Below are 27,354 nucleotides of genomic sequence, written 5' to 3' on the forward strand. Positions count from 1 at the left end.
GGTTCCCCCCCAGCCCAAACCACCTCCTAAGCCTCTCCCTGCTTGTCTCTGGGCTGTTCAGGGGAAGTCTCTCCAGGCCACAGCCAGTCTAAGATTTCCCCATGTTGATCTGTGTGAGATCAGCAATATGTAATCGTCTTTAGCTCAAGCCTCCCCAGGGCATTAGTAGTCACCGTGTGCGTGGCTGAATGTGGTGTGTGTGTGCCCCAGCAGGGCTAATGTCCTGCTCAGCAGAATGTGGTGTTGAGTTTCACTGCTGCCTTCTGTTAGGCTTTGTTTTAATCAAATGGATTTCAGATAGAGGCTCTACAGTTTATGTATTTCATTATTCATGTTTGCCATGCTGCTGCACTTTACTACTCAGTCTTGGAGCTTAATCCCAAATGAATCTGTGCTGGTCTTCTTGTCAATAGTGTATTGTGATTGTAAATGATCTGTAGGGGTTTTGTGTAGGCTCAACCTTTACATACAGTGCATTCGTTACAGCCTTCTAAAATGGATTACATTACATTTTTTTCCCTCATCAATCTACACACAATACTCCATAATGACTAAGTGAAAACAGGTTAAGACATTTTTGCAAATGTATTAAAAATATAAAAAAGAAACCTCCCTTTATTTATGAAAGTATTCCGACGCTATGGGGCATCCTGTTTCCATTGATAATCTTTGCAATGTTTCTACATCTTGATTAGAATCCACCGGAGGTAATTTCAATTGATCGGACATGATTTGGAAAGGCAGACACCTGTCTATATAATGTCCCACAGTTGACAGTGAATGTCAGAGCAAAAACCAAGCCATGAGGTCGAAATTGTTCGTAGAGCTCCGAGACAGGATTGTGTCGAGGCACAGATCTGGGGAAGGGTACAAAAACATTTCTGCAGCACTGAAGGTCCCCAAGAACACTGGCCTACATCAATATTAAATGGAATAAGTTTGGAACCACCAAGACTCTTCCTAAAGCTTGAGACCCCTTGACTTTTTCCATGTTTTGTTACGTTAGACTTATTCTAAAAATGTTTTTTTTCCCCTTCAACAATCTACACAAAGTACCTCATAATGACAAAGAAATGTTTGCAAAGTTTCTCCCATTCTTCTCTGCAGATCCTCTCAAGCTCTGTCAGGTTGGATGGAGAGCATCGCGGCACAGGTCTCCAGAGATGTTTGATCGGGTTCAAGTCTAGGCTCTGGGTGGGCCACTCAAGGACATTCAAAGACTTGTCCCGAAGCCACTCCTGCGTTGTCTTGGCTGTGTACTTAGGCTCATTGTCCTGTTGGAAGGTGAACCTTCGCCCCAGTCTGAGGTCCTGGTTTTCATCAAGGATCTCTCTACTAGGCCTCCCGGGTGGCGCAGTGGTTAAGGGCGCTGTATTGGATGTGCGCTGTGTTAAGAAGCAGTACGGCTGGTTGGGTTGTGTATCGGAGGACGGATGACTTTCAACCTTCGTCTCTCCCGAGCCCATACGGGAGTTGTAGCGATGAGACAAGATAGTAGCTACTACAACAATTGGATACCACGAAATTGGGGAGAAAAAGGGGTAAAAATTCACACAAAAAAAAAAAAAAAAAAAGGGGATCTCTACTTTGCTCTGTTCATCTTTCCCTCGATCCTGACTAGTCTTCCAGTCCCTGCTGCTGAAAAACATCCCCACAGCATGCTGCCACCACCATGCTTCACCTAGGGATGGTGCCAGACATGACGCTTGGCATTCAGGCCAAAGAGTTCAATATTGGTTTCATCAGACCAGAGAATCTTGTTTCTCATGGTCTGAGAGTCCTTTAGGTGCCTTTTGGCAATCTCCAAGCGGGCATGTGCCTTTTACTGAGGAGTGGCTGACATTTAGCTGATCTACCAAAAGGCCTGATTGGTGGAGTGCTGCAGAGATGGGAGAACCTTCCAGAAGTACAACCATCTCCACAGAGGAACTCTGGCGCTCTGTCAGAAGGACCATCAGGTTCTTGGTCACCTCCTTGACCAAGACCTATCTCCCCTGATTGCTCAGTTTGGCCGGGCGGACAGTTCTAGGAAGAGTCTTGGTGTTTCCAAACTTCTTCCATTTAACAACGATGGAGGCCACTGTGTTCTTGGGGACCTTCAATGCTGCAAAAAATGTTTGGTACCCTTCCCCAGATGTGTGCCTCGACACAATCCTGTCTCCTAGCTCTACGTACAATTCCTCATGGCTTGGTTTTTGCTCATACACTGTCAACTGTGGGACCTTTATATAGACAGGTGTGTGCCTTTCCAAATCATTTCCAATCAATTGAATTTTCCACAGGTGGGACTCCAAGTTGTAGAAACATCTCAAGGATGATCAATGGAAACAGGATGCACCTGAGCTCAATTTCAAGTCTCATAGCAAAGGGATACTTATGTAATAAATAACTTTTAAAAAATGTTTTAAAAAATGTTTACCTGTGTTTGCTTTGTCAATGGGGGGTGTGTGTGTTAAAAATAAAAAAATAGAATAAGGCTGTAATGTCATAAAATGTGGAAATAAGTCTAGGGCTCCGAGTACTTTCCAAAGGCACTGTATATACTGGGACTGCTTGACATACACATCTGTCGACCAACAGACTATGGACCAAATAATCGACCAGTTGACTATTTGGAATCAGCCCTTATACACACGTAGTTACTTGTTTTGAAAAACAATGAAGATCTAAGAACAGGTCTTTAAAATACTTGTTGGTGTATGTCTGTTGCTGCAATGACAACATACTCAGTGCCACACCTCCTGTGTGTGTGACTCCGTGCTAACCTCCTGTGTGACTGTGTGTATCTTGCCAGACTTCAGCCATGGCCACGGCAGGCACAGGACCAGGCGCAGGACCAGGCACAGCAGAGCCAAATCGGCCAGGCCCCCAGAGGAAGATGTCCACCACAGGGGAAAGCCTGTACAAGGTGCTAGGCCTGGAGAAAGGAGCTTCCGCTGATGACATCAAGAGAGCTTACAGGTAACATGCTCTCGTGGTGTGACTACCATTAATGTGATGACTGTTGTTTGATCAAATTAACTATGTTGAATTATTACGTGATTAAATTAATCATGTAACAATGAACTCATTAGCAGTCTTGGGGCACCACAGGAAAGTTATTTAACGAGTTGCTATCTCCCGACTTAAACTCTAAATGTATAAATATCTCTTACCTCAATAACAGTCAATTATGAATTATTATTACCTCATATCAGTCTTATTCTGAACGTCATCGACCGCACATAAATACTAATAATCGCACAGAAATACACACAGTATAGATTATATTGATTACTAACATAATGCAATGTAAAGTCCCAAGTTGACGAACAAAGCATGACGGCGTGGGCGGCTGCTACTGCTGCCATCTTTGATTCTCACCCAGGAGTGAGAGTCATGACAGTCCCCCTCTGGTCGTTTTAATCTTGTAATTATCTTGCAAGTTGCACACCACCATTAAAAATGACCACGGGATGTCCTGGTTGTGGATCCAGGACATCCCGTGGGGGGGACAATACTCAGGCTGTCTCTGGTTGTTATAGCCACATAACTGGTAAGCCTGTTTCTCCATTTCCCAATGACTTGGTCCATCAGATGCAAAAGAATGGACTTCTAATGAGTTATAAGCTCTCTATAGGATTGAGTTTCATATAATTCATATGTGACGGCGTGGACTAAGATGAATGAATTCATCCATCTGTCCATCCATCCATTTACAGGAAATTAGCATTGAAGTACCACCCAGACAAGAACCCAGACAACCCGGAGGCTGCAGATAAGTTTAAAGAGATCAACAACGCCAACTCCATCCTGAACGATGACGGCAAGAGGAGGATCTACGAAGAGTACGGCTCCATGGGTCTCTACGTGTCCGAGCAGTTTGGAGAGGAGAGCGTCAAATACTACTTCCTCATGTCCAAGTGGTGGTTTAAGGTGAGAGAGAATACCTCATAACCCCTCTAAAAGCACCTTTTAGTCTAACAGGGTAATAGATTGAATACTCAGGTGACCTTGACCCTCTGGACAGGTTATCCTGGGTGTAGTCAGGACTGCAGTAGCCTCTGACAGTGGGGTGATTAACCCATCCTGAGTCCCAGCCTACTGTCTCTGTCTGTGATGACGCACTGACTGAATTGCTTTTACAGCCATGTCACTCACACACTCATCACACTGTATTAGACATTACTATGTCTACTCCATTCATTAGACACCCTTCTATCTGGTGGTGGGAGTGCATTGACAGTCTATTAATTCAAGACTTGTGTGGAAGTGCGTTATTGCTTTGAAAGGTGTCATCGTTACCTCCCTCTGAACCTGTCAGTGTACTGTGTTTTTCTGTTTGTCAGTTAGACCGCTGGCGTCAGGTGCAAAGCGGTCTTTATTTAGAACTGTGTTGTGTGTAGTTGTGCTCAGTCACTCTGAGATGTGAGGCCTTTGATGCTGAGTAGAGTACAGTAAGTAGAGTGGTTGAGATGCAGAGGGGACGATCCAGTGACTGTCTCACAAACCTCACTCTGCTTTCATCTACAAAGAAAAATACAAAGCACAGGAAATGACAGGGAGAAATCAAACCGCCACACGTATTTATACCCTAGAAAGCACAGTGCAATAGGATTATTAAGCGCACCACACATATTACATTGGATATGTAGCATTGAAAAGCAGAGAGCTCTGTCTGAGCCAGGAGGTCTCTGCTGCTAGCATCCACTAGCTTCTCTCACTGGGCTACCCTGTAGATCTGAGGCCAGATATGTAGAGGTTCTCATGGGAGCAGGATGACGGCAGGTGGCTGTCCTGGCTGACTGCTGTGTGTTCTGTCCTTGTGCTGCAGACCATGGCCGTGTGCTGCACCGTCTTCTCCTGCTGCTGTTGCTGCTGCTGTTGCTGTTTCTGCTGCGGGAAGTGCAAGCCGCCGGAGGAGGATGATCACTACCAGTATGTGGACCCAGAGGACCTGGAGGCCCAGATCAAAGCAGAGACGGACGGAGGTGAGCGCACGCTGGGAAGGGGGGTTGTGTATGAGAGTTGAGGGGGGATTTTGGTTTGATGATGGGTAGTCTATGGGAGAATGTTTGGGGCACCAGTAGGTGGGCTGGGGACTGAGAGCGTGGTGCTACACATGCATGTATATTATAGACTCTCTGCTATAGTTGGACTAGAGGTCATGGGGAGGGTAGCCGATTAAATGCAGTGTGCCCCTCGGTCCCTGTCCTTCTCCTGAGTCCTTCTCCTGAGTCCTTGGCCCCTCCACTGTACCTCAGCGGCAGGCAGCCTCGCAGATGTCGGTTTTTCAGCCTGAATTAACGCTGTCACTTCCTTTCAGAGCATAGGAGCCGGAGAGAAGCCGATTAGAGGGAGGAGAGGCGGGGAAACCGCAGAGCACAGATGGGACTAGAGCTGCCAAACAGAGATGGGGGGAGGGGGGAGGAGAGAAGTGTCAGTGTCTAGCTCTGCTAGGCAGAACTCCCGGTCTACAGCACCTGATCCTGCTCTGGAGGTTGAGGCTGAAGGCTAGCCCATAGATTACCTTAATGAAGCAGAACAGCTAAAAGTGCATGTATTTATAGCTCACACACACTGAATGAGAGACTGCTGGCTCATATCACAGAGGATATGTGCTTTGTATCACAATCCTCCTTTACCACAAGGATACAAATCGCTAATGAAATGTTGTTTGGTATTTCTGCAGGTCATCTTTCTGTTTGAAAGCTATGAATGTAGTGTACAATAACGTAAACATTAACCATTAGAAATGTCAAGTGTTACTTTTCTTCCAACATTTCAAACTCAACAAGAAGCTTTGTTTTACCCTCTACCATCCAGGTAGGAACAGGGAGAGGGGTTGGGACAGAAGTGAGATGAGGATGATTAATAGCACATCCTCAGATCTAACGGGACTGTATTGTCTGCCTCTGCCTCCTGTGTCGTGTCCTTGACTGGTTGGTCTGAGGACATGACTCGGCTCCTTGACTCATGTTGCCTGTAAACACGGCAGCAGGAGAGCTCAGATCACTCAATAGCAGACAGTCCCAACGACTATACTTCTAAATGCTTTGTCAGAGTGATCAGCGACCACGGTGACCCTATAGTCATGACCCTAAGCCCAAATTGCTGTCGCACTTTCAGTATAAGAAGTTGTGAAATGATAATGCATTGTAATTTACTCTTGGTTTCAGAGATATTTGAATGTTTAGGCGAATACCTAGGTGACATGAATAACCTAACAAAAAACAGGAACTGTGCTTCATTTACAGTACCTGAAAGCTAACCAGGACATGACAAGCTGACAACCCCAGGGCGGTATGGGGATAACACATCAGTATACTCTGGCCCAATGAGCAGGACAGGTTCATCTCGTTCTGACAGAGTGGTGTTTTTGTACGTTTTGTGTTTTGATCTACCAGGTGACACGGTAATCATTGTCCAGCCCATACCTGTAGCTGTACCTATAGCTGTATCGAGCCCTGTGGCTGAGAGCATCAGCCTAGGCCCTGCCATCAGCCTAGGCCCTGCCATCAGCCTAGGCCCTGCCATCAGCCTAGGCCCTGCCATCAGCCTAGGCCCTGCCAGTCCAGTAGGTGACAACCCGACCAGTCCAGTGGCTGCTGAGAACCCAGGCGGAACGCTGCCGGAGTCTAAATGACTCGTAAGCCCCCCCCCCACCCCCGTCTGCCTGATGTACTGGCTGTACTCATCCCATCTGCATGGTGTTGTCCATCCGTTACGCCCCAGACCAACCTGTTTCACCGTACTGTATTAGTTGGTAGTGACACATGTTCTGCTGTTTGGTAGTTCGACTGGCTCACTAACCATCTATTCTGTTTGCCTGTCAGTGCTGCATGATGTCATGGCTGTTACTTCTACATATTTTCAGCACGGCCACATGAGCTTACCTTGTATATAATGTCTCTGCAACCTTTTCACAACAATCATTTCAGTGAATTGATTGCTAAGTATTTTGATTGTGTTTGGTCCATCATGAATGTATCTGCAGTAACTATTTGCTGCCTTGGTTATAAAGTGGATGTCATCTCTTTATTAATTAGGCCTAGTAAATGGTAATTAGATAAAGCCTAATCTCTGCCCAGTATCCCATTACCTTAACGGCAAGAACACAGTGGCACTTAGGGCTGGATTCAATCCGGAAGATCCGCGTTAAAATGTAAAGGTCATTTGTGATTGATTTAGACATTTTAACGTGAATGCAGTCTCTGCAAGAACATTGCCTTTAAATTTAAACCGAGCTATACGGCATTTTCCGCGAGGAGACTGCGTTCACGTTAAATGCTGCATATGTCGGCTCAATCGGAAATTACCTTCAATTCCACCATACGGATTGAATCCAGCCCTTAGGCAACACAGGGCCCCACAGCAGCCAAGTATTCACTCAACCCACAACACATTAGCTGCCTTCAATAAACAGTAGCAGTCTATTTATATGAAACATCAATGAAATGTCAGGCTGGTTAGTTGAAAACCTAGCCTGTGGGTATGTGCAGGACAGAGAGCCATGTTCTAAAAGCACAGTCCCTTTTTGTCATAAGCTAACACAACCCTGGGATCCCCCTGGGGCATGACGTAGAGGTAGCTGACCGCTTGGCTGAGCCAGTCCACTGTGGGTTCAGCAGCTAAAGTGTTGGCACAGTATTCAGACCGTACCATATAACTATAATGAGTCATTCTATTTCTCTAATTCATGCTCTCCCTTCATAGTGGTGGTGATAGACTAACTGGTGGGGATAGACTAACCGTGGTGGTGGTTGTGATAGACTAACTGGTGGGGATGGACTAACCGTGGTGGTGTTGGTGAATGACTAACCGTGGTGGTGGTTGTGATAGACTAACTGGTGGGGATGGACTAACCGTGGTGATGGACTAACCGTGGTTGTGATAGACTAACTGGTGGGGATGGACTAACTGTGGGGATGGACTAACTGTGGGGATGGACTAACTGTGGTGATGGACTAACTGTGGTGATGGACTAACTGTGGTGATGGTTGTGATAGACTAACTGGTGGGGATGGACTAACCGTGGTGGTGGTGAATGACTAATCGTGGTGGTTGTGATAGACTAACTGTGGTGGTGATGGATTAGCCGTGGTGATGGACTAACCGTGGTGGTAGTGGTGATGGACTAACCGTGGTGGTGATGGACTAACCGTGGTGGTAATGGTGATGGACTAACCGTGGTGGTGATGGACTAACCGTGGTGGTAGTGGTGATGGACTAACCGTGGTGGTGATGGACTAACCGTGGTGGTAGTGGTGATGGACTAACCGTGGTGGTGATGGACTAACCGTGGTGGTAGTGGTGATGGACTAACCGTGGTGGTGATGGACTAACCGTGGTGGTAGTGGTGATGGACTAACCGTGGTGGTGATGGACTAACCGTGGTGGTAATGGTGATGGACTAACCGTGGTGGTGATGGACTAACCGTGGTGGTAATGGTGATGGACTAACCGTGGTGGTGGTGAATGACTAACCGTGGTGGTGGTGAATGACTAACCGTGGTGGTTGTGATGGACTAACCCTGGTGGTGGTGATGGACTAACCCTGGTGGTGGAGGTGGTGGTGATGGACTAACCCTGGTGGTGATGGACTAACCCTGGTGGTGGTGATGGACTAACCCTGGTGGTGGTGATGGACTAACCCTGGTGGTGGTGATGGACTAACCCTGGTGGTGGTGATGGACTAACCCTGGTGGTGGTGATGGACTAACCCTGGTGGAGGTGATGGACTAACCCTGGTGGTGGTGATGGACTGACTGTGGTGATGGACTGACCCTGGTGGTGGAGTGGTTTTTCACTTGTCACTGAAGCAGGGTTGAAACTCTAACCTCACAAGACATGCCTTCATTAACCTACAGGCTGTAGGCTAACTCCCATGGAATTACAGAACATTCTAGTATGTTAGTCAGGTGCCTACCACTTTAGGTTAAGAATATTAGTAGTGTTTCCATGAAAGACGGGGGTTTAGAGTTCCTAGATGGTATCGTGGAATATTCCAGACTATGATACCCACTGGGTACTATTAATTTGAAAGTTTGTTCATGGGGTTCCACTGTCACCGTGGAACTACCACTTCCTAGGTACAGGTGTGTATCCAGTGCACTGTTGAGACCAATGCCCCATAGACCTAGACGGACCACCGCTGTCCTGTCACATCCATCCATATGTTTTTGTCATCTCACCTCACACCTACTTCCTCAGCACCGTCCTCTCTGTTAGTGGTCTGTTTGTTCAACACCATGACACCTATTGACGTGTTAGTCTGGTTCTCTCTTTAACTATACCAGAGCGATAGCTTGAAGCTTTGAGAGACAATGGCTATATAATGATGTTGGGATAGTAGTGAATCAGTACTATCATCACATTATACTGTCATCTGATATAGTAAGGGTAGTAGTCTACCACTAATAGTAGAAGTACTTTCAAAGCAGTGCTCTGTGCTCTCCCTCTATGCTGCATTTTGGATGGTGTCCTCTATAAGGACAGTGACAGTGTGGATGAGCCTCACCAGGGGAGGGCAGGTAGGTTCCTGATACACACTTGGTTATGTTCAGTAGGGTGGAACGGAAAGCACTCTCAGGTAACACTTCCTTGTTTCAAAACTTTTTCCACCTACTGAACATGACCTTTGTGGAGTTTCAACACTTCAGGGCAGGTTAAACAAGGGCCCAACTTGAGGTCATGCCTTCTACTAATAATACATTCCCTTGTCTGTTGTATCTGAGATAAAAACAGGCTATTACTTGTAAACTTTTTATTTAACATTTTCACTCAGCAAGTAGCCTAAATCATGACAAACTAGTACAAGATAAAATCGTGTAAGACTGCGCATTAACAAAACAATAATCATAAAACGTGACTTGCTGGATTTTGACCTCTGTATTTTCAGAAGAGGTCACTTTTTTGATAACATGATTTATTGCCGCAAAGCTGGATGAGGATTGGAAGCTTCCAGTCAACAGGGTTTACAGAGCTGTAGATCCAGCTAGTAAACACTCTGTGTACCTGGCAGCCAAGGCCTTGCCCTTGTAGCCTCAGCCTAGCTGCTTTATTGTTTAAAGTTTTACTGTAGTCACAGACCTTTGGCTTGTACAGTCTGCATGAACCACAACCTGTACTGATATTCCTGTTTGATTTCTCATTGGCATCATGTCATTAGCCTAAATCTACAGAACCCTGATATGTAATTTGGTGTTTACAAAGTCATTGTCATTTGAAAGTCATTGTGATCATTGTTACCTGTCTGTACATGCCTGTTGGTTATTCATTTGACTTCAGAATTTGACCTTTTTAGTATACAAACAAATAGAGAATTATTTGACAGGATATGTAGCATAGTCCTTTACTCACTCCATTAGTATAGAGTGGGGCATATAGCTAACATACAGCGCTTTCAGAAAGTATTCACACCCCTCACATTTTGTGTTATAGGCTGAATTTAGAATACATTACATTTAGATTTGTTTTGTCACTGGCAATAGACAATACCCCCATAATATCAAAGTGGAATTATGTTTATTGGAATTTTTACAAATTCATTAAAAATGAAAATCGGAAATGTCTTAAGTATTCAACCCCTTTATGGCAATCCTAAATAAGTTCAGGAGTATAAATGTGCTTAACAATTCACATAATACGTTGCATGGACTTAAACATGATTTTTGAATGACTACATCATCTCTGTACTCCACACATAAAATTATCTGTAAGGTCCCTCAGTCGAGCAGTGAATTTCAAACACAGATTCAACGACAAAGACCAGGGAGGTTTTCCAATGCATCGCAAAGAAGGGCACCTATTGGTACATGGGTAACAATAAAGATACACTACGAAGATACAGGTGTCCTTCCTAACTTAGTTGCTGGAGAGGAAGGAAACCGCTTAGAGATTTCACCATGAGGCCAATGGTGACTTTATATCAGTTAGAGTTTAATGGCGGTGATTAGAAAAAAATAATGAATGGAATGGAGGTAAGCACAGGAAAAATCCTAGAGGAAAACCTGGTTGTCTGCTTTCCACCTGGTTGTCTGCTTTCGACCAGACACTGGGAGATGAATTCACCTTTCAGCAGAACAATAACCTAAAACACAAGGCCAACTCTACACTGGAGTTGCTTACCAAGAAGACAGTGAATGTTACTGAGTGGCCAAGTTAGTTTTCACTTAAATCTACTTGAAAATCTATGGCAAGATCTGAAAATGGTTGTCTAGTAATGCTCAACAACTAATTTTGACAGAGCTTGAAAATTCTGAATATAATCATGGGCAAATGTTGCACAATCCAGTAGTGGAAAGCTCTTAAAGACTTAGCCAGAAAGACTCACATCTGTAATCCTGCCAAAGGTGCTTCTACAAGGTATTGACTCAGGGGTGTGAATACTTCTGTAAATGAGATATTTCTCTATTTGATTTTCAATAAATTGCCAAGCTGTCTAAACATGTTTTCATTATGGGGTATTGTGTGTAGATGGGTGAGGGGGAAAAAAACAATCTAATCCATTTTGAATTCAGGCTGTAAAATAACAATGTGGAGTAAGTCATGCGATATGAATACTTTCTGAAGACACTGTGTCAACTGTCCTTTTCTCTATTGAGGGTTATTTTTTTCTAGTGACTCTGACCCAGTCCCTTGTCTTCCTGCAGGTCCGCGTGCCCCTATCGTGATCCAGCCGCATTCCATCACCGTTGAGGTTCCAGAGACCTCCCAGCCTGCAGCCGGCCAGCCCACCTCCAAGCCCCAGCAGTGACCCTCCCCTCCCAGCCCCGTGTACCCGCTGGAGCCCTCCCCTTAGGTGGGCACGGCCCCCCGTGGGCCCCACCCTGGAGCCCCCAGCAGCCAGCCAGGCCAGCCGTCACCAGTGTCAGTCAACCCCCCCATACTGTGGCAAAGGTCCAACCAAATGGACATGAGCGGCACGCTGCCAAGAGACCAGGACTTCTTATGACTTGATATATATATATATGTCTATCTACCAAACTGAGGATTAGAACAAACTCCTATCACTCCATTTTATCCCTATGTTTCAAATCCTCCCTCATCTATCCCCCCTCCCCTGCTCTCTTTCTCCCTCTTGGACTCTCGTCTCTGTCAGAGCTCTGGGATTGGAGACTCTTCAAGTTCAGTCTGAGTTTTGGGATTTAAATAGCCTGACTCAAACCTTCCACCTCCCGGAGACTAAAGCATGGATCAGAGGATGTGCATGTGTTAAGTTTGATCTGCATGCCCCTACTGTACAACACTGGCACATACATACCCCTCTACTACAGCCACCACCACCATCTTACCCCTGTCAGTGATACCCCCAGCTCCAGCCAGGTGCACTTACAGAATGCTGCACAACCAAGGGTCTCCACCTCCACCTGAATGAGACCCAGAAGTGGGGCCGACATTCGAGAACAGTGAAAATGTCCTGTGGAAAACTTCTGCATTTCTAACAGAAAAATGTGCTGACTGCTTTATTTAATTGCTAATTGATGTCACAATTCTGTTAGTTAGACCAAAGCCAAACTACATGCCACTAACTCCATGCGTTCGGTAGCCACCAGTTTCTCCTCATGCCACTAGAGCCAACCTGAGAGGATTGCACCATTGAGGTGTATGCATTTGGGTCTACTATGCACTTTTGAAACCTGTGAATTGGGTAAATGGTCATTTCTGATGGACTGTCAGCTATTTTATGGGTCCAGCCAACCAGCACTGCTTACTGAAACAGTCAGCACACTTCTCTCTGTATTCGATGGAACTGACCGATGGAAACAGCGAGCTGACTGCAACCCAGCTAAACGTCTCCCATCTCAAAGGGTGGTTTTGCTTTGCGTTCTCATAGTTTGATGTTGTAACATGGAGATACAGGTGGTATGTACTGTAGGGATCTGTGTTTGACCCAGCTACTAAGTGCACTCTATGCCACATTCTAGAGTGACAATTATGTTCTCTGTACTGCCTACAGAGAGATCCCATCACCAATGATTTTGAGACTTTTCAGATGTTGATTTGACTTTGAAGAAATAGCACACCACGTTTTCCATGGGGTTTTGGTGGACTGAGGCATGTTGAGTATTTTATGGGCTAAAGATGCACATGTCTACTATTTACAACTAGGCATTAGTCCTCCCGTTCACTCCTTTCTACAGTACGGTCTCTGTGATGAGATGATGCAATGTCACACAGCAGGGTTAGGGTCTGTACAGATCACACAACCAGCCATTTGTACTTCAGTACAGCTCTCTTTATGATCCTGGGGATGCAGAGTCGGCGCTTTCTCAAATGTACTGTAATCAGAATAGTGAAAAAGTGACGCGAATGGGTGCCACATTGTTATTGCGAATCAGTCAGTCCCAGTGGTGGGTGTGTGTAGAGCATTATACAAAGTCTTTTGGTTTGTTCATTAGTGCGGTGGTCAGTCAGTCATCCCCTCCCAGTTTCTTTGTGGTTGGTCATTTGAAAAGGGCATTCTGTGTTTCCTAAAGAGGGACTGGTACATGGTGTTAACCACCTTGTGTATTGGCTGAAGAACAACCCTAGACTAAATCATGTCATCAAATGATGTCAAGCGTTTTGTAGCTTTGGATGTTTTTTCTCCAGAGTTTTCGTAGAAATGATTTATCAGTAGCTTCAATTTCTTACTGGAATTTATGGCACTTTTTTTTCTCCCCTTCATTTCACTAAGTTAATAGCCAAAACCCTCCTGATTTCTTTTTTTTTCAGTCTGTTGGTTATGCTTTTTCGAAAACCATAGCAAATCGGATGCATTTCAACATAACAGTGCAGTATCTATCCCCAGGGTTCAGAGAGGAGAGATACCTTTTATTTATTCTGGTGATCCTTTTATTTATTCTGGTGATCCTTATCTGCTGTAAATAATAATCACTATGTGTGTCACATGCAAATAACATTGTAATAAGGTTGTTTTGAGAATCTTTGTTGAATTGAAAATGTTTTAAGAATCAACCCCATATACATAATGTACATTGTCTATTTTTTATTTATGTCAAACCGAAAGAGCTGTTTAAAAAAAAAAAAAAGTTTTAAAAAAAAGTTGACAGTTGGGAAGAGAGGACCCTAGACTAGCCAACATGGTCCTCCCATGGGGGCTGGGCAACTGGTTGACATAGGTAAGCAGGCAGGCAGGCTGTCCTAAATGGCTAGGCCACCATGGTGCTGGTCTACAGTAGCAGACAGGCAGTGTGTATCGGTCTGCCCTGAGTGTAGGGGGCAATGATGTCTCCATCTCATCTCTCTTCTAGGACACAGGGTAATGTATGAGGACTCTGCCACTGAAATGATTGATTGTAGTTTTGTTGATGTTTTCATTGTCATTCATTCATCATGTCTCATGGACAAAAATGATCTGTAAATGTGTATTTATATAATGAAATTAAAAGAAGGGGGATTTGTACAATGTATTCTGTGTGTGTCATTGTGGACTCTGAATCCTTGGTATTTTATTAGGATCCCCATTAGCTGTTGCAGAAGCTACTCTTCCTGGAGTGTTTTTATTTATATATACACACATATTACCAGTCAAAAGTTTGGACACACCTACTCAAGGGTTTTATCATTTTACTATTTTCTACATTGTAGAATAATAGTGAAGACACAAACTATGAAATAACACATGGTATCATGTAGTAACCCAAAAAAGTGTTCATCAAAATATATTTGAGATTCTTCAAAGTAGCCACCCTTTGCCTTGACAGCTTTGCACACTCTTGGCATTCTCTCAACCTGCTTCACCTGGAATGCTTTTCCAACAATTGAAGGGGTTCTCACATATGCTGAGCACTTGTTGAATGCTTTTCCTTCATTCTGCGGTCCAACTCATCCCAAACCATCTCAACTGGGTAGAGTTTGGGTGATATTGGAGGACAGGTCCTCTGATGCAGCACTCCATCACTCTCCTTCTTGGTAAAATAGCCCTTACACAGCCTGGAGGTGGGTTGGGTCATTGTCCTGTTGAAAAACAAATGATAGTTCCACTAAGCACAAACCAGATGGTATGGCGTATTGCTGCAGAATGCCGTGGTAGCCATGCTGGTTAAGTGTGCCTTGAATTCTAAATAAATCACTGACAGTGTCACCAGCAAAGCACCATCACACCACCCCTCCATGCTTCACGGTGGGAGCCACACATGAGACCTGCTCTGCGTCTCACAAAGACACAGTGGTTGGAACCAAAAATCTCAAATTTAGACTCGTCAGACATATTTCCACCGGTCTAATGTCCAACGTTCAAGTTTCTTGGCCCAAGCAAGTCTCTTATTATTGGTGTCCTTTATTTATTTTTTTACATTTAACTAGGCAAGTCAGTTAAGAACACATTGTTATTTAGAAAGACAGTCTACCAGGGAACAGGGGGTTAACAGCCTTGTTCAGGAGCAGAACAACAGATCAGCTCAGGGATTTGATTAAGCAACCTTTCGGTTACTGGCCCAACGCTCTAACTACCACTAGTAGTGGTTTCTTTGCAGCAATTCAACCATTAAGGCCTGATTCACGCAGTCTCCTCTGAACAGTTGATGTTGAGATGTCTGTTACTTTGTTTATTTGGGCTGCAATCTGAGGTGCAGTTAACACTAATGAATTTATCCTCTGCAGCAGAGGTAACTCTGGGTCTTCCTTTCCTGTGGCGGTCCTCATGAAAGCCAGTTTCATCATAGCGCTTGATGGATTTTGCGACTGCACTTGAAGAAACGTTCAAACTCTTGACATTTTTTGACTGACCATGTCTTAAAGTAATGATGGACTGTTGTTTCTCTTTGCTTATTTAAGCTGTTCTTCACATAATATGGACTTGGTCTTTTACAAAATACCCTACTTTGTCACAACACAACTGATTGGCCCAAACGCATTAAGAAGGAAAGAAATTAACTTTCAACAAGGCACACTTGTTAATTGAAATGCAATCCAGGTGACTACCTCATGAAGCTGGTTGAGAGAATGCCAAAGTGTGCAAAGCTGTCATCAAGACAAAGGGTGGCTACTTTGAAGAATCTAAAATATATTTTTGATTTGTTTAACACTTTTTGGGTTACTACATGATTCCATATGTGATATTTCATAGTTTTGATGTCTTCAATATTATTCTATAATGTAGGAAATAGTAAAAAATAAAGAAAAACCCTTGAATCATACACAGAATGAGCAGTATGGCTGGAGGGCCACGTCAGGATGAGCCTCCAGGAAGGGTACCACAATAGGGAGGAGGATGTCTTCCCTGTAACACACAGTGTTGAGATTGCCTGCAATGACAACAAGCTCAGTCTGATGATGCTGTGACATACCGCTCCAGACCATGACAGACCCTCCACCTCCAAATCGATCCCGCTCCAGAGTACAGACCTCGGTGTAACGCTCATTCCTTCGACGATAAATGCAAATCTGACCATCACCCCCGGTGAGACATAACCGCGACTCGTCAGTGAAGAGCACTTTTTGCCAGTCCTGTCTGGTCCAGTGACGGTGGGTTAGTGCCCATAGGCGACATTGTTGCCAGTGATGTCTGGTGAGGACCTGCCTTACAACAGGCCTACAGGCCCTCAGTCCAGCCTCTCTCAGCGGACAGACTGAGCACTGATGGAGGGATTGTGTGTTCCTGGTGTAACTCGGGCTGTTGTTGTTGCCATCCTGTACCTGTCCCGCAGGTGTGATGTGCAGATGTATCGATCCTCTGCAGGTATTGTTACATGTGGTCTGCCACTGCCAGGACAATCAGCTCTCCGTCCTGTCTCCCTGTAGCTCTGTCTTAGGCATCTCACGTATGGCAATTTATTGCCCTGGCCACATCTGCAGTCCTCATGCTTCCTCTTTGCAGCAGCATGCCTAAAGCACATTCACGCAGATGAGCAGGGACCCTGGGCAGCTTTCTTTTGGTGTCTTTCAGAGTCAGTAGAAAGGCCTCTTTAGTGTCCTACGTTTTAATAACTGTGACCTTAATTGCCTACCGTCTGTAAGCTGTTAGTGTCTTAACGACCGTTCCACAGGTGCATGTTCATTAATTGTTTATGGTTCATTGAACAAGCATGGGAAACAGTGTTTAAAACCTTTACAATGAAGATCTGTGAAGCTATTTGGATTTTTACGAATTATCTTTGAAAGACAGGGTCCTGAAAAAGGGCCGTTTCCTTTTTTGCTGAGTTTATATAAGGAATGGCTCTCCATGAACCAAACAAAGTATGTCTGTTCACAGAAGAATGCTATCTTTTCGTTCTGTTCTCTCAGACTAACAGAACACTGCAATCATTGGTGAACATAAAATTGGACCAAATACCAGGAATAGCAACGTTTTCTGCTGTTACAATATTTGAAGACGTTATCCAAGAGTCTGCCGACATTTCACGATGACAACAAAGCATCAAGCTAAATTGTTGCCACTAGCCACATTAGTGAAACTAGCTACATATTTAGAGGGTGCCTGCCCCTAGGCTACTCCAGTAAAAGAAAGGCAACAGGGAGCTAGAGTAAAGTACAGTAGGGTGTGTGTTTGGCTTACTCTGCACAAAGCCTCCATGTCCTATAAAAGTCCCCTTAAGCTTATTAGCAGCTTAGCATTACCTCAGCAATTACCTCATCTGTTTAGTAACCAGGAAGTGGTGGGTTAAGGGTCATGGGCCACTTGTCAGAGGGTGTGTTGCAGATAAAGTATTTCCGGGTCAGTTAATCAGCTGAGGCATTTTCTTATAGGCTCACATTCCAGCTTGGATCTTTTGAATAGTTTGGATATTTTATCCGTCACTGATAATTACGCTTAAAGTGTTGGTCCCATGTTTCCTGAGCTAAAAGAAAAGATCCCAGAAATGTTCCATACGCACAAAATAGTAATTTCTCTCAAATTTTGTGCACAAATTTATTCACATGCCTGTTAGTGAGCAATTCTCCTTTGCCAAGATAATCCATTCAAGAAGTTGATTAAACACCATGATCATTAAACCTTATGCTAGGGACAATAATAGGCCATTCTAAAATGTGCAGTTTTGTCACACAACACAATCCCACAGATGTCTCAAGTTTTGAGGGAGCGTGCAATTGGCATGCTGATTGCAGGAATGTCCACCAGAGCTGTTGCCAGAGAAGTGAATGTTAAGTTCTCTACCATAAGCCTCCTCCAACATTGTTTTAGAGAATGTGGCAATACGTTCAACCAGCCTCATAACAGCAGACCATATGTAACCACGCCAGCCCAGGACCTCCACATCTGGCTTCGTCACCTGCAGGATGGTCTAAGACCAGCTACCCGGGCAGCTGATGAAACTGTGGCTTTGCACAACTGAAGAATTTCTGCACAAACTGTCAGAAACCGTCTCGGGGACATTCATCTGCGAGGTCGTCGTCCTCACCAGGTTCTTGACCTGACTTCAGTTCGCGTCATATCTGATGTCAGTGGGCAAATGCTCACCTTCGATGGCTGCTGGCACGCTGAAGAATTGTGCTCTTCATGGATGAATCCTGGTTTCAACCGTCCCGGGCAGATGGCAGACAGCATGTAAGGCGTAGTGTGTGTGAGCGGTTTTCTGATGTCAACATTGTGAACAGAGTGCTCCATGGTGGCGTTGGGGTTATGGTATGGGCAGGCATAATCTATGCACAACGAACACAACTGCATTTTATCATTGCCAATTTGCAAGTGTACAAAATATTAGGAACACCTTCCGAATATTGAGTTTCATACCCTTTTGCCCTCAATTCGTCGGGGCATGGACTCTACAAGGTGTCGAAAATGTTCCACAGGGATCCTGGCCCATGTTGGCTCCAATGCTTCCCACAGTTGTGTCAAGTTCAATGGGTGTACTTTGGGTAGTGGACCATTCTTGATACACACAGGAAACTGTTGAGCACAAAAACCACAACAGCGTTGTAGTCCTTGACACACTCAAACTGGTGTGCCTGGCATCTACTACCATATCCCGTTCAAAGGCACTTAAATATTTTGTCTTGCCTATTCACCCTCTGAACGGCACAAATACACAATCCATGTCTCAATTGTCTCAAGGCTTAGAAATTGAAGAGGACTTAACAAGTGCCATCAATAAGGCATTATAGCTTTCACCTGGATTCATCTGGTCAGTCTATGTCATGGAAAGAGCAGGTGGTCCTAATGTTTTGTACACTCAGTGTATATCCAAAACAGACATTACTACAATAGTATGTTCAGATTCCCACTCCCTCACCGGTTTGAGTCAAGAACTGCAAAGCTGCTGGGTTTTTCACGCTCAACAGTTTCCCGTGTGTATCAAGAATGGTCCGCCGCCCAAAGGACGTCCAGCCAACTTGATACAACTGTGGGAAGCAATGGAGTCAACATGGGTCAGCAGCCCTGTGGAACGCTTCCAACGCCTTGTAGAGTCCATGCCCCGATTAATTGAGGCTCCTCTGAGGGCAAAAGGGGTGCAACTCAATATTAGGAAGGTGCACCTATCTTTTTTTTACACTCAGTGTATATCTTTGGTCCTGTTGACTGTTCGAACTGAAGGAGCCATTCAGATATGAGAGACTCCAACAGCTGCCTCAGTCCTGGGAGACAGGATGCAACAAGGTCTGCCTCTCAGGCCGAGGCCATTAATGGAAAGCAGAGGAGGCTGGTGGGAGGAGCTATAGGAGGACAGGCTCATTGTAATGGCTGGAAAGGAATAAATGGAACGATATCACAACAAACATATGTAAACCACATATTTGACTCTGTTCCATTTATTCAATTCCAGCCATTACAATGAGCACGTCCTCCTATAGCTCCTCCCACCAGCCTCCTCTGGTGAAAAGTGGTCTACTTGTCACAGACCAAGACAGGACAAACAAGAAGAGTCCAGCAGGTCAGAGGTGTGTGTGTGTGTGTGTGTGTGTGTGTGTGTGTGTGTGTGTGTGTGTGTGTGTGTGTGTGTGTGTGTGTGTGTGTGTGTGTGTGTGTGTGTGCGTGCGTGCGTGCGTGCGTGCGTGCGTGCGTGCGTGCGTGCGTGCGTGCGTACGTGCGTGCGTGAGTGAGGGGTATGTTGCAATTACTGTAGGTGCATTGTATTACCATTCTAGGGTTAGGGTTAGTGTTAGCACTTATATCCTACTTTCTGTCCTAATCCTACCACTCTTTGGACCCGTAAGGCACTGGATTCGGCTCAATCTGGCTTTCTCTTTGACCCAAGGGTCAATTTAGCCACTGATGTGGTTCGCAAGAGGGAGTGAGAATCTGACCCCCCCCCAAGTCATTAGGTTACATATTTAAAAAATAAACAAACATGTATACACTTTAATGCCGTAAAACATACTATAGCCTAACATTTCCAGGTGATTGGGTGATCTCAAGTGCTGGGGGTGAGGTAAAGAATCGGGAGAGGTTCGAAATAGTCTACCATCGGGCAGTAATGTGTGTTTACCAGTAGAGAGCAGTACTGTAATCTGTTACTACTGGGTGTTGTAAAAGCGCATTACGGACATATTTAAAAGCCGTTGGTCCTTTTGGCTGTAAACAAACTATGTTGTTTATTACATCATATATATTCCATCGCTGAATGTTTTAGTACGTGGCATATTTTTTGTTCAACGACAGAAATAGGACCCATCTCTGAGTACACATTCTCACTTTGTATACATGGCCACTGGGTGGCAGTCCTTTCCAATATTTTGTTTAATTTAGAACGCTGTACATTATCACAGCTTTTTCATACCTTGTCACTTGACACGATAAATATAAAATATAATATAATTACATCAAGGAAAGTACTTTAGGTCTGTAACACAGATTTGAGCAATATGAACAATCTATCTAGTTACACTCCAAATTATATTCCACAATGACTTTTATCGACTTTGTAAATTGGCTTGCAGTTATTTGATGTTATGACACCTTAACCCAGCAGAGCAAGGGATAGAAATAAAACATTACCAAAGCTAGTGTATCATCAGCTGTTCCAGTGACTGTGAAACAAAGCGTGGGGAGAGTGGACTTCTCCCCTGGAGAATGGTGGTCAATAGCTGTAAATTACATATGAGGTAAACTGTTGGTGAAATCCCCTAACTCCTTGTAAATGCTGTTCCCATAAGGATATTTCCTCAGTCATGGACAGAAGTGATGAGTCTCATAAGACAGAGGCAGTGTGTGTGTGTGTGTGTGTGTGTGTGTGTGTGTGTGTGTGTGTGTGTGTGTGTGTGTGTGTGTGTGTGTGTGTGTGTGTGTGTGTGTGTGTGTGTGTGTGATTGAGTGTCTCTATAACAGGTCGTTCCTTTACTTCGGTGTCCCTGCAGGCCCCTGAACCCCACCAAGGTGGAGCAGCTGATGTGTGAGGAGCATGATGAGGAGAAAATATGAGGAGAAAATCAACATCTACGCCTGAGCTGTGAGACACCCACCTGCTCTAGGTGCAGTGTTTGGCCAGCACAATGACTGTGAGGTGGCCCCCTTGCAGAACGTCTACAAGCGACAGAAGGTAAGGAAGCACCCTGAGTCAGGTTGTGATCTCACTCAATATCTCTATAAGCTGTCTGTCTTCCTGTCTGGTAGTCTGTCTGCCCGCCTGTCTGTTAGATTGTCCTTACAATGAAAAGTAATTATCCAATATAACAGCTTACTTACTTTGTCACTCTCTGTTCATCATGTCCCCCAGAGAGAGATTTGAATGTTATTTAAAGTGTAGAGCCAGTGTGTGTATGTGATCTGCCTGTGTGTGTGTAGTTTGTCTTTGAGTGCTGAGTGAAGTGACAGCAGACAGATGTATTGAGTTGGAGCTGCCCTGCGGGGGTTCTCACACTGTGAGGGTCGGGTTTCATCTCACCTCACACGCACACACGCACACACGCACAACAGCTAATGTTGTATATCACACCTCTGAGTCGTGTGCAGCATTCGTGTCTGTCCTTCATGTGGACACACACACACACACACACACACACACACACACACACACACACACACACACACACACACACACACACACACACACACACACACACACACAGCGGTGCTCTGGCCTGCTGCCATTAGTCCTTACTTCTAATTTCTACTCCCTCTAACTCATTCACTATAAACTTGTCATCTCACTCCCCTCTCTCTTAGATCTCCTCCCCCTCTGTCCATGCTGTGTACTGTGGGCCCAAGCAGAGAGGGACATGCCTGACCATTAGCTCCCATAGTTCTCTCTCTCTCTCTCTCTCTCTCTCTCTCTCTCTCTCTCTCTCTCTGAGTGACTCATCCATCCACAGCAGTGGGACTTGAGTCATTCTCCTCTGAGCTCAAGTCACAGGCTCAGCTCCTCCCTCGCTGCTGGCTGCCCGCTAACTAGCTCTCCTCTCCAGCATCCAGGTGAACAGTGACTAATATCAAAGTGAGAGTCCCACCATACCAGCATGGTGGACACCATATGGTGGGACTCAACTGAAGGTCACTTGTTAAGGATGGACAATGTGTCTGGCTATTAAGTAAAACTGAAGGGGAACGCCACCCACACAAACATGACACATAGGGTTTACATATGTACTGTATCTACTTACATAAGCTAAAACAGTACGAATGGACCATAGCGACAGACATGTTATTGAGCAGATGCCATTTTTCTTTGCACAACGTTGCTCACTCACTCTGTAAATCACTCAACATTACAGATGCAGATGAGAAACGTTTGGGATCAACTTCACCTTCACCTGATGTTTTATGCTTTGTTAAAAAACAACACTTTTTCACTCTATCATCACAGTTGTGTGAACTACCACATTAGGTTAGGGTTTCCCATCCCTCTACTCGGCCCTCCCAGACGTTTCACATTTTAGTTTTAGCCCTAAACTGGCACACCGGATTCAATTAGTCAACTAATCATCAAGCCTTTGAGTAATTGAATCCGGTGTGCCAGATGTGAAACATCTGGGGGCGAGGAGAGGGTTGGGAAGCCCTGACTTAATGTGTTAGTGCAGGGTTGGAACAAAAGCCTTCTTATCCTGTATTAACCCAGGACCAGGGTTGATGGCCACTGGTGTAGTAAGTACAGACATTGACCCATCATGCTCTGTTGTGATTGGCTCTAGACGGTGCTGAGCGACAGCATCGCCATCTTGGTGGCGGGGAACAACCGTATCCAGGCCCTCCTCTCGAAGATGGAGGAGATATGCAGGACCATCCAGGTGAGAATGTCACCCACTACAACCACTCACACTTCTCACCTCAAAGTCACAAACACTCACTGTGGGGTCACAACACACATTACTCACATCACTGTGAAGAACTTGTTATATTGTAATAACTAGCATGAATAAGCAGTAATACATTATTTATTAACTATTTCTACACTGAACAAAAATATAGCGTTGGTCCCATGTTTCATGAGCTGAATTAAAAGATCACAGACATTTTCCATATGCACAAAAAGCTTATTTAATAAGCTTAAAGCTTATTGTTAGTGAGCATTTCTCCTTCGCTAAAATAATCCATTCACCTGACAGGTGTGGCATATCAAGAAGCTGATTAAACGGCATGATCATTACATAGGTGCACCTTGTGCTAGGGACAATGAAAGGCCACTCTAAAATGTGCAGTTTTGTCACACAACACAATGCCACAGATGTCTCAAGTTTTGTGGGCGTGTGCAGTTGGCATGCTGACTGCAGGAATGTCCACCAGAGAAATGTTCTGAAACAAACATGAAAATGTCTTAGTTCTTTCATGGCCTGCATGTCACCCATTCAGAATGTTTGGGATGCTCTGGATCGACTTGTATAACAGCGTGTTCCAGTTCCCGCCAATATCCAGACTTGCCTAGTTAAATAAAGGCTCAAATTTAAATATATGTTGTTAGTTTTATAAGAAATAACTTTGCACAGCCATTGAAAAGGTGTGGGACAACATTCCACAGGCCACAATCAACAGCCTGATCAACTCCATGTCAAGGAGATGTCGCTCTGCATGAGGCAAATGGTGTTCACACCAGATACTGACTGGTTCTGATCCACGCCCCTACCTTTTATTTAAGGCATCAGTGACCAACAGATGCATATCTGTATTACCAGTCATGTGAAATTCATAGATTAGGGCCTAATGAATTCATTTCAATTGACTGATTTCCTTATATGAACTGTAACTCAGTAAAGTCGTAGAAATTGTTGTACATTGCGTCTGTATTAAGCATTTCTAAAGGCTTATTCATGAAAAGTCATTCTAAAGTGTTCAATGGGTGTCTGTGTGCAAGAGAACGGGCATCATCAGAAGCAGAGTCGGTGTGATAAGTTTAACGGGCTGTATGCCATCCTGGAGGAGAGGAAGGAGGAGCTGGTGGGGATGATCAGCCGCCAGCAGGATGACAAGCTGGACTATGTCGCCACGGAGACCACCTGGAGTGCCCGGGCAAGCTTGTGGGGACAGCCATCCAGTCTATGGAGGAGCCACAGATGGCCGTGTTCCTACAGGTAGGCACTATGGATGGAACACGAGCCCTGAACCTGGGTGCACGGTCTGGCCTCAGTAACTGGACCTGGGTGCACAGTCTGGCCTCAGTAACTGGACCTGGGTGCACGGTCTGGCCTCAGTAGCTGGACCTGGGTGCACGATCTGGCCTCGGTAACTGGACCTGGGTGCACGGTCTGGCCTCAGTAACTGGACCTGGGTGCACGGTCTGGCCTCAGTAACTGGACCTGGGTGCACGATCTGGCCTCGGTAACTGGACCTGGGTGCACGGTCTGGCCTCAGTAACTGGACCTGGGTGCACGGTCTGGCCTCGGTAACTGGACCTGGGTGCACAGTCTGGCCTCAGTAATTGAACCTGGGTGTGTACCAGTATGTTGTTGAATGGAATGGAATGATGGTCATTACAGCACAACTGTAATATGTTAAGATGTAACTTCTTGAGCAGAAAACGTTCCTGTTTCAGCCCCTCGGAAACTGCACTAGGATCAGAGTTCTTGCAGGTGTTTCACTGTCTTATGATCAGTATCCCTACAGCTAGCATACGTGTATGAGTCAGTGGGCCCTCAACAACTGACTGTAATATGATCAATTGTTTGATCAATGGCTCTGGGTCAGTTGTGAGCTGGCCCCAATCCACATGAGACATGATAAGGCATAAAGTAATAACAGTGACGATGAGTCACAGACACCATAGAGACTGTAGTCCCCCCGCTCTCACCCCTGACCTGAACAAATAACAGTCTACTTCACATCCTGTACATGCTGGGACCAGGCTCAATGATATGCCCAAAGACACAGTAAAGGATCCTTTCATCCTTTAGAGAAACCTTCACTATCGATGATCAATGGGGTGTCATGCAGTGCTTCGCCGTATTGAGCAGGGGAGGAGTGATGAGCAGAAAGCCCAGCAGGGGAGCCTTATCGGCGGGGACGCTGCTTTTCAAAGCAGCCCTAGAAACTCTGGTCCTGTGATTCTCTGATAACTCACACTGTAACCCTGTGGAGGTGATTGACACCTCTCTCCATCAATACACTAGAAGCATTCTCTGAGTTCCAGTCCCCAGAGGCCAGGCATTGCTCAACTAGTGACAAACCTACACATAGGTCTACACACACACACCTCCCCTGCGGGGGACACCTGCCTCATCCTTTGACCGCTGGCCTACTGGCCATAAATATTGTCCTTGTAATAGAGCCAGGTGGGATGATGTGCCCCTGCTGCAGACCACAGGTAGTTTAAACCCCCGCCAGGCGAGAGATAGATGGTGCCATTTATGCCATTCATCCGACACTCCTTTCCTCCACTCAGGTCCCTTGCTTTATAAAAAGCTACAGTTTGAGTGAAGGCTCGCAATTTAAGTGTCTCTTTATTCAACTCCTTCACCGTCCACGCTTGCAAGCACTTTGTTTTGTCAACCAGTTTAGGGCTCTATTCACTCTGTAAACCTGAGTGATACAGATTCCACGATAGAAATGTAAAAGTAATTTCCGATTGAGCCGACATTTGCAGCGTTTACTGTGAATGCAGTCTCCGCTATAGCGGAAACGTTGCCTTTAAATGTAAATTACGCTGTAAATCTGAACTTCCGCGATGCGGATTGAATAGGGCCCTAACTGTTAGCGCTAGCGTGAGTGTCAGGACGGTGGCAGGTGCACGTTTTATGAATGACTCAAACTGAGCGAGTGATTCAGAAGATTGAGAGAAGAGGAGGCTATAGAAATTAAATAAATTGTAAATGAATAAAATATTATATAAAACTCAAAAAACTTATTCTAGAGTATATATAGCACTAATTTACCTCAGAAATTGAAGTGCAGGAATTGAAACTAAACGCAATAGCCTATTGATAATTTATTTTCTCCACAGAGCATCAAGGATATATTTAAACAGAAAGTCAAATTCTTCTTTTCATCTGTATAGTGTTCCATTCTGCTTCTTATGGGGTGTTTAGCTGGAAAGTCACAAATTACATTACATTCACTAACACAAGCACTAAAATAAACTAACACACCAATTGCAATGACTGTAAACTGAAAGTAACTGCATGAGAGATGTGTGTGGTTGGCAGTAATGTGTGATTGCTGGCTGCTGATAGCTAATGCATTATAATGAAGCTCTCCACTTGTAGAGTTATCGAGCAAACCCACCCAGCCTGCGTCACTACCAGCCACAGGGGGACAGGGGACGCTGCCATCCATCGCTGTCCGTCATCTCCTATTTGTTTGTCTCTGAGCTGTGACCTCCCCACTGTGTCCTTGTCAGGATCTCTGCCACTGCCAAGGCGTCCAACATGGAGCGTCCAGAGCCGGGTTATGAGAGCACGGCCCATTTTGTTACCAACACAGAGGATGTGGCAGACATGCTAAGGACCATTGACTTCAACACAAGTAGGGCCTCAGGTAGCTGTACAATACATACATATATGGAGAGTTTGGCCATTAACGTTTCTCTATATTTGACTCTAGCCTCAGGGAAGTGACGTCAGCTCCAAACATTACCCCTGAAATCGCATGTTCAAGAACAATTCCCTTGTTTTTGTTGGTCTGTCTTAATGTGCTGTGCTGTATGTGGTCGCAGGTTCTCACAGAGAAGACGGTCATGATCTGGATGAGGGGGCCAGGACCTGGCATCACTGCAACGGTGGACGTAGGCTATGGGAGATACCAGTAGTTGAAAAGGATCCCTCAGGTTAATATCAAAAGACAAACCAGCATATAGTATGCTGCTCCTCTGATTTATTCCTGTACCCACATTTACAACGCTTAGGCTACAAACCCAATGGCTTTTATATATAGTTTCTTATGAAATTAGTAAAAAATATTGCCATAAAGGCTGAAATCAAGTGTTTCATGTCCAGAATATGGATCACTTGTCTTGTTTACCTGACAGCACACTCATTTCAAATGGAAAGACAATGCATTATATTTCCTCTGTGATGAATCTATTCCATATTCCCCTAGCTACCTACAAAAGGTATAACGAAGCTGCTTAA

General features: G+C 44.9%; 1 protein-coding gene, 1 long non-coding RNA gene and 1 pseudogene across 5 annotated transcripts in view; 2 read left to right on the forward strand and 1 right to left on the reverse strand.

The window, feature by feature from the left end:
- The window catches only part of LOC115139376 (dnaJ homolog subfamily C member 5-like), a 28,477-nt gene extending 14,085 nt beyond the window's left edge, over positions 1-14,392 (forward strand). For 2 of the 4 annotated variants that reach the window (XM_029676665.2, XM_029676667.2), the window contains exons 2-6: positions 2,795-2,961; positions 3,702-3,915; positions 4,814-4,970; positions 6,387-6,628; positions 11,634-11,722. In XM_029676665.2, the coding sequence (XP_029532525.1) occupies positions 2,804-2,961; positions 3,702-3,915; positions 4,814-4,970; positions 6,387-6,625 (768 nt within the window). In that variant the 5' untranslated portion in view covers positions 2,795-2,803 and the 3' untranslated portion in view covers positions 6,626-6,628; positions 11,634-11,722. Of the gene's footprint in view, positions 1-2,794; positions 2,962-3,701; positions 3,916-4,813; positions 4,971-6,386; positions 6,629-9,472; positions 9,513-11,633 lie in introns of all 4 variants that reach the window. The other 2 variants (XM_029676669.2, XM_029676668.2) reach the window with 2 other exon arrangements.
- On the reverse strand, positions 13,727-17,564 carry LOC135574678 (uncharacterized). Its single transcript, XR_010465550.1, has 2 exons — positions 17,483-17,564; positions 13,727-14,943 (listed from the first exon to the last, which is right to left on the reverse strand). It is a non-coding gene; the product is annotated as an uncharacterized LOC135574678 (long non-coding RNA).
- A 1,908-nt stretch (positions 17,565-19,472) lies between these two features.
- Positions 19,473-27,354, forward strand: LOC115140409 (tripartite motif-containing protein 54-like; annotated as a pseudogene).

This window comes from Oncorhynchus nerka, linkage group LG13 (genome assembly GCF_034236695.1).
Source record: "Oncorhynchus nerka isolate Pitt River linkage group LG13, Oner_Uvic_2.0, whole genome shotgun sequence".
Lineage (NCBI taxonomy): Eukaryota > Metazoa > Chordata > Actinopteri > Salmoniformes > Salmonidae > Oncorhynchus > Oncorhynchus nerka.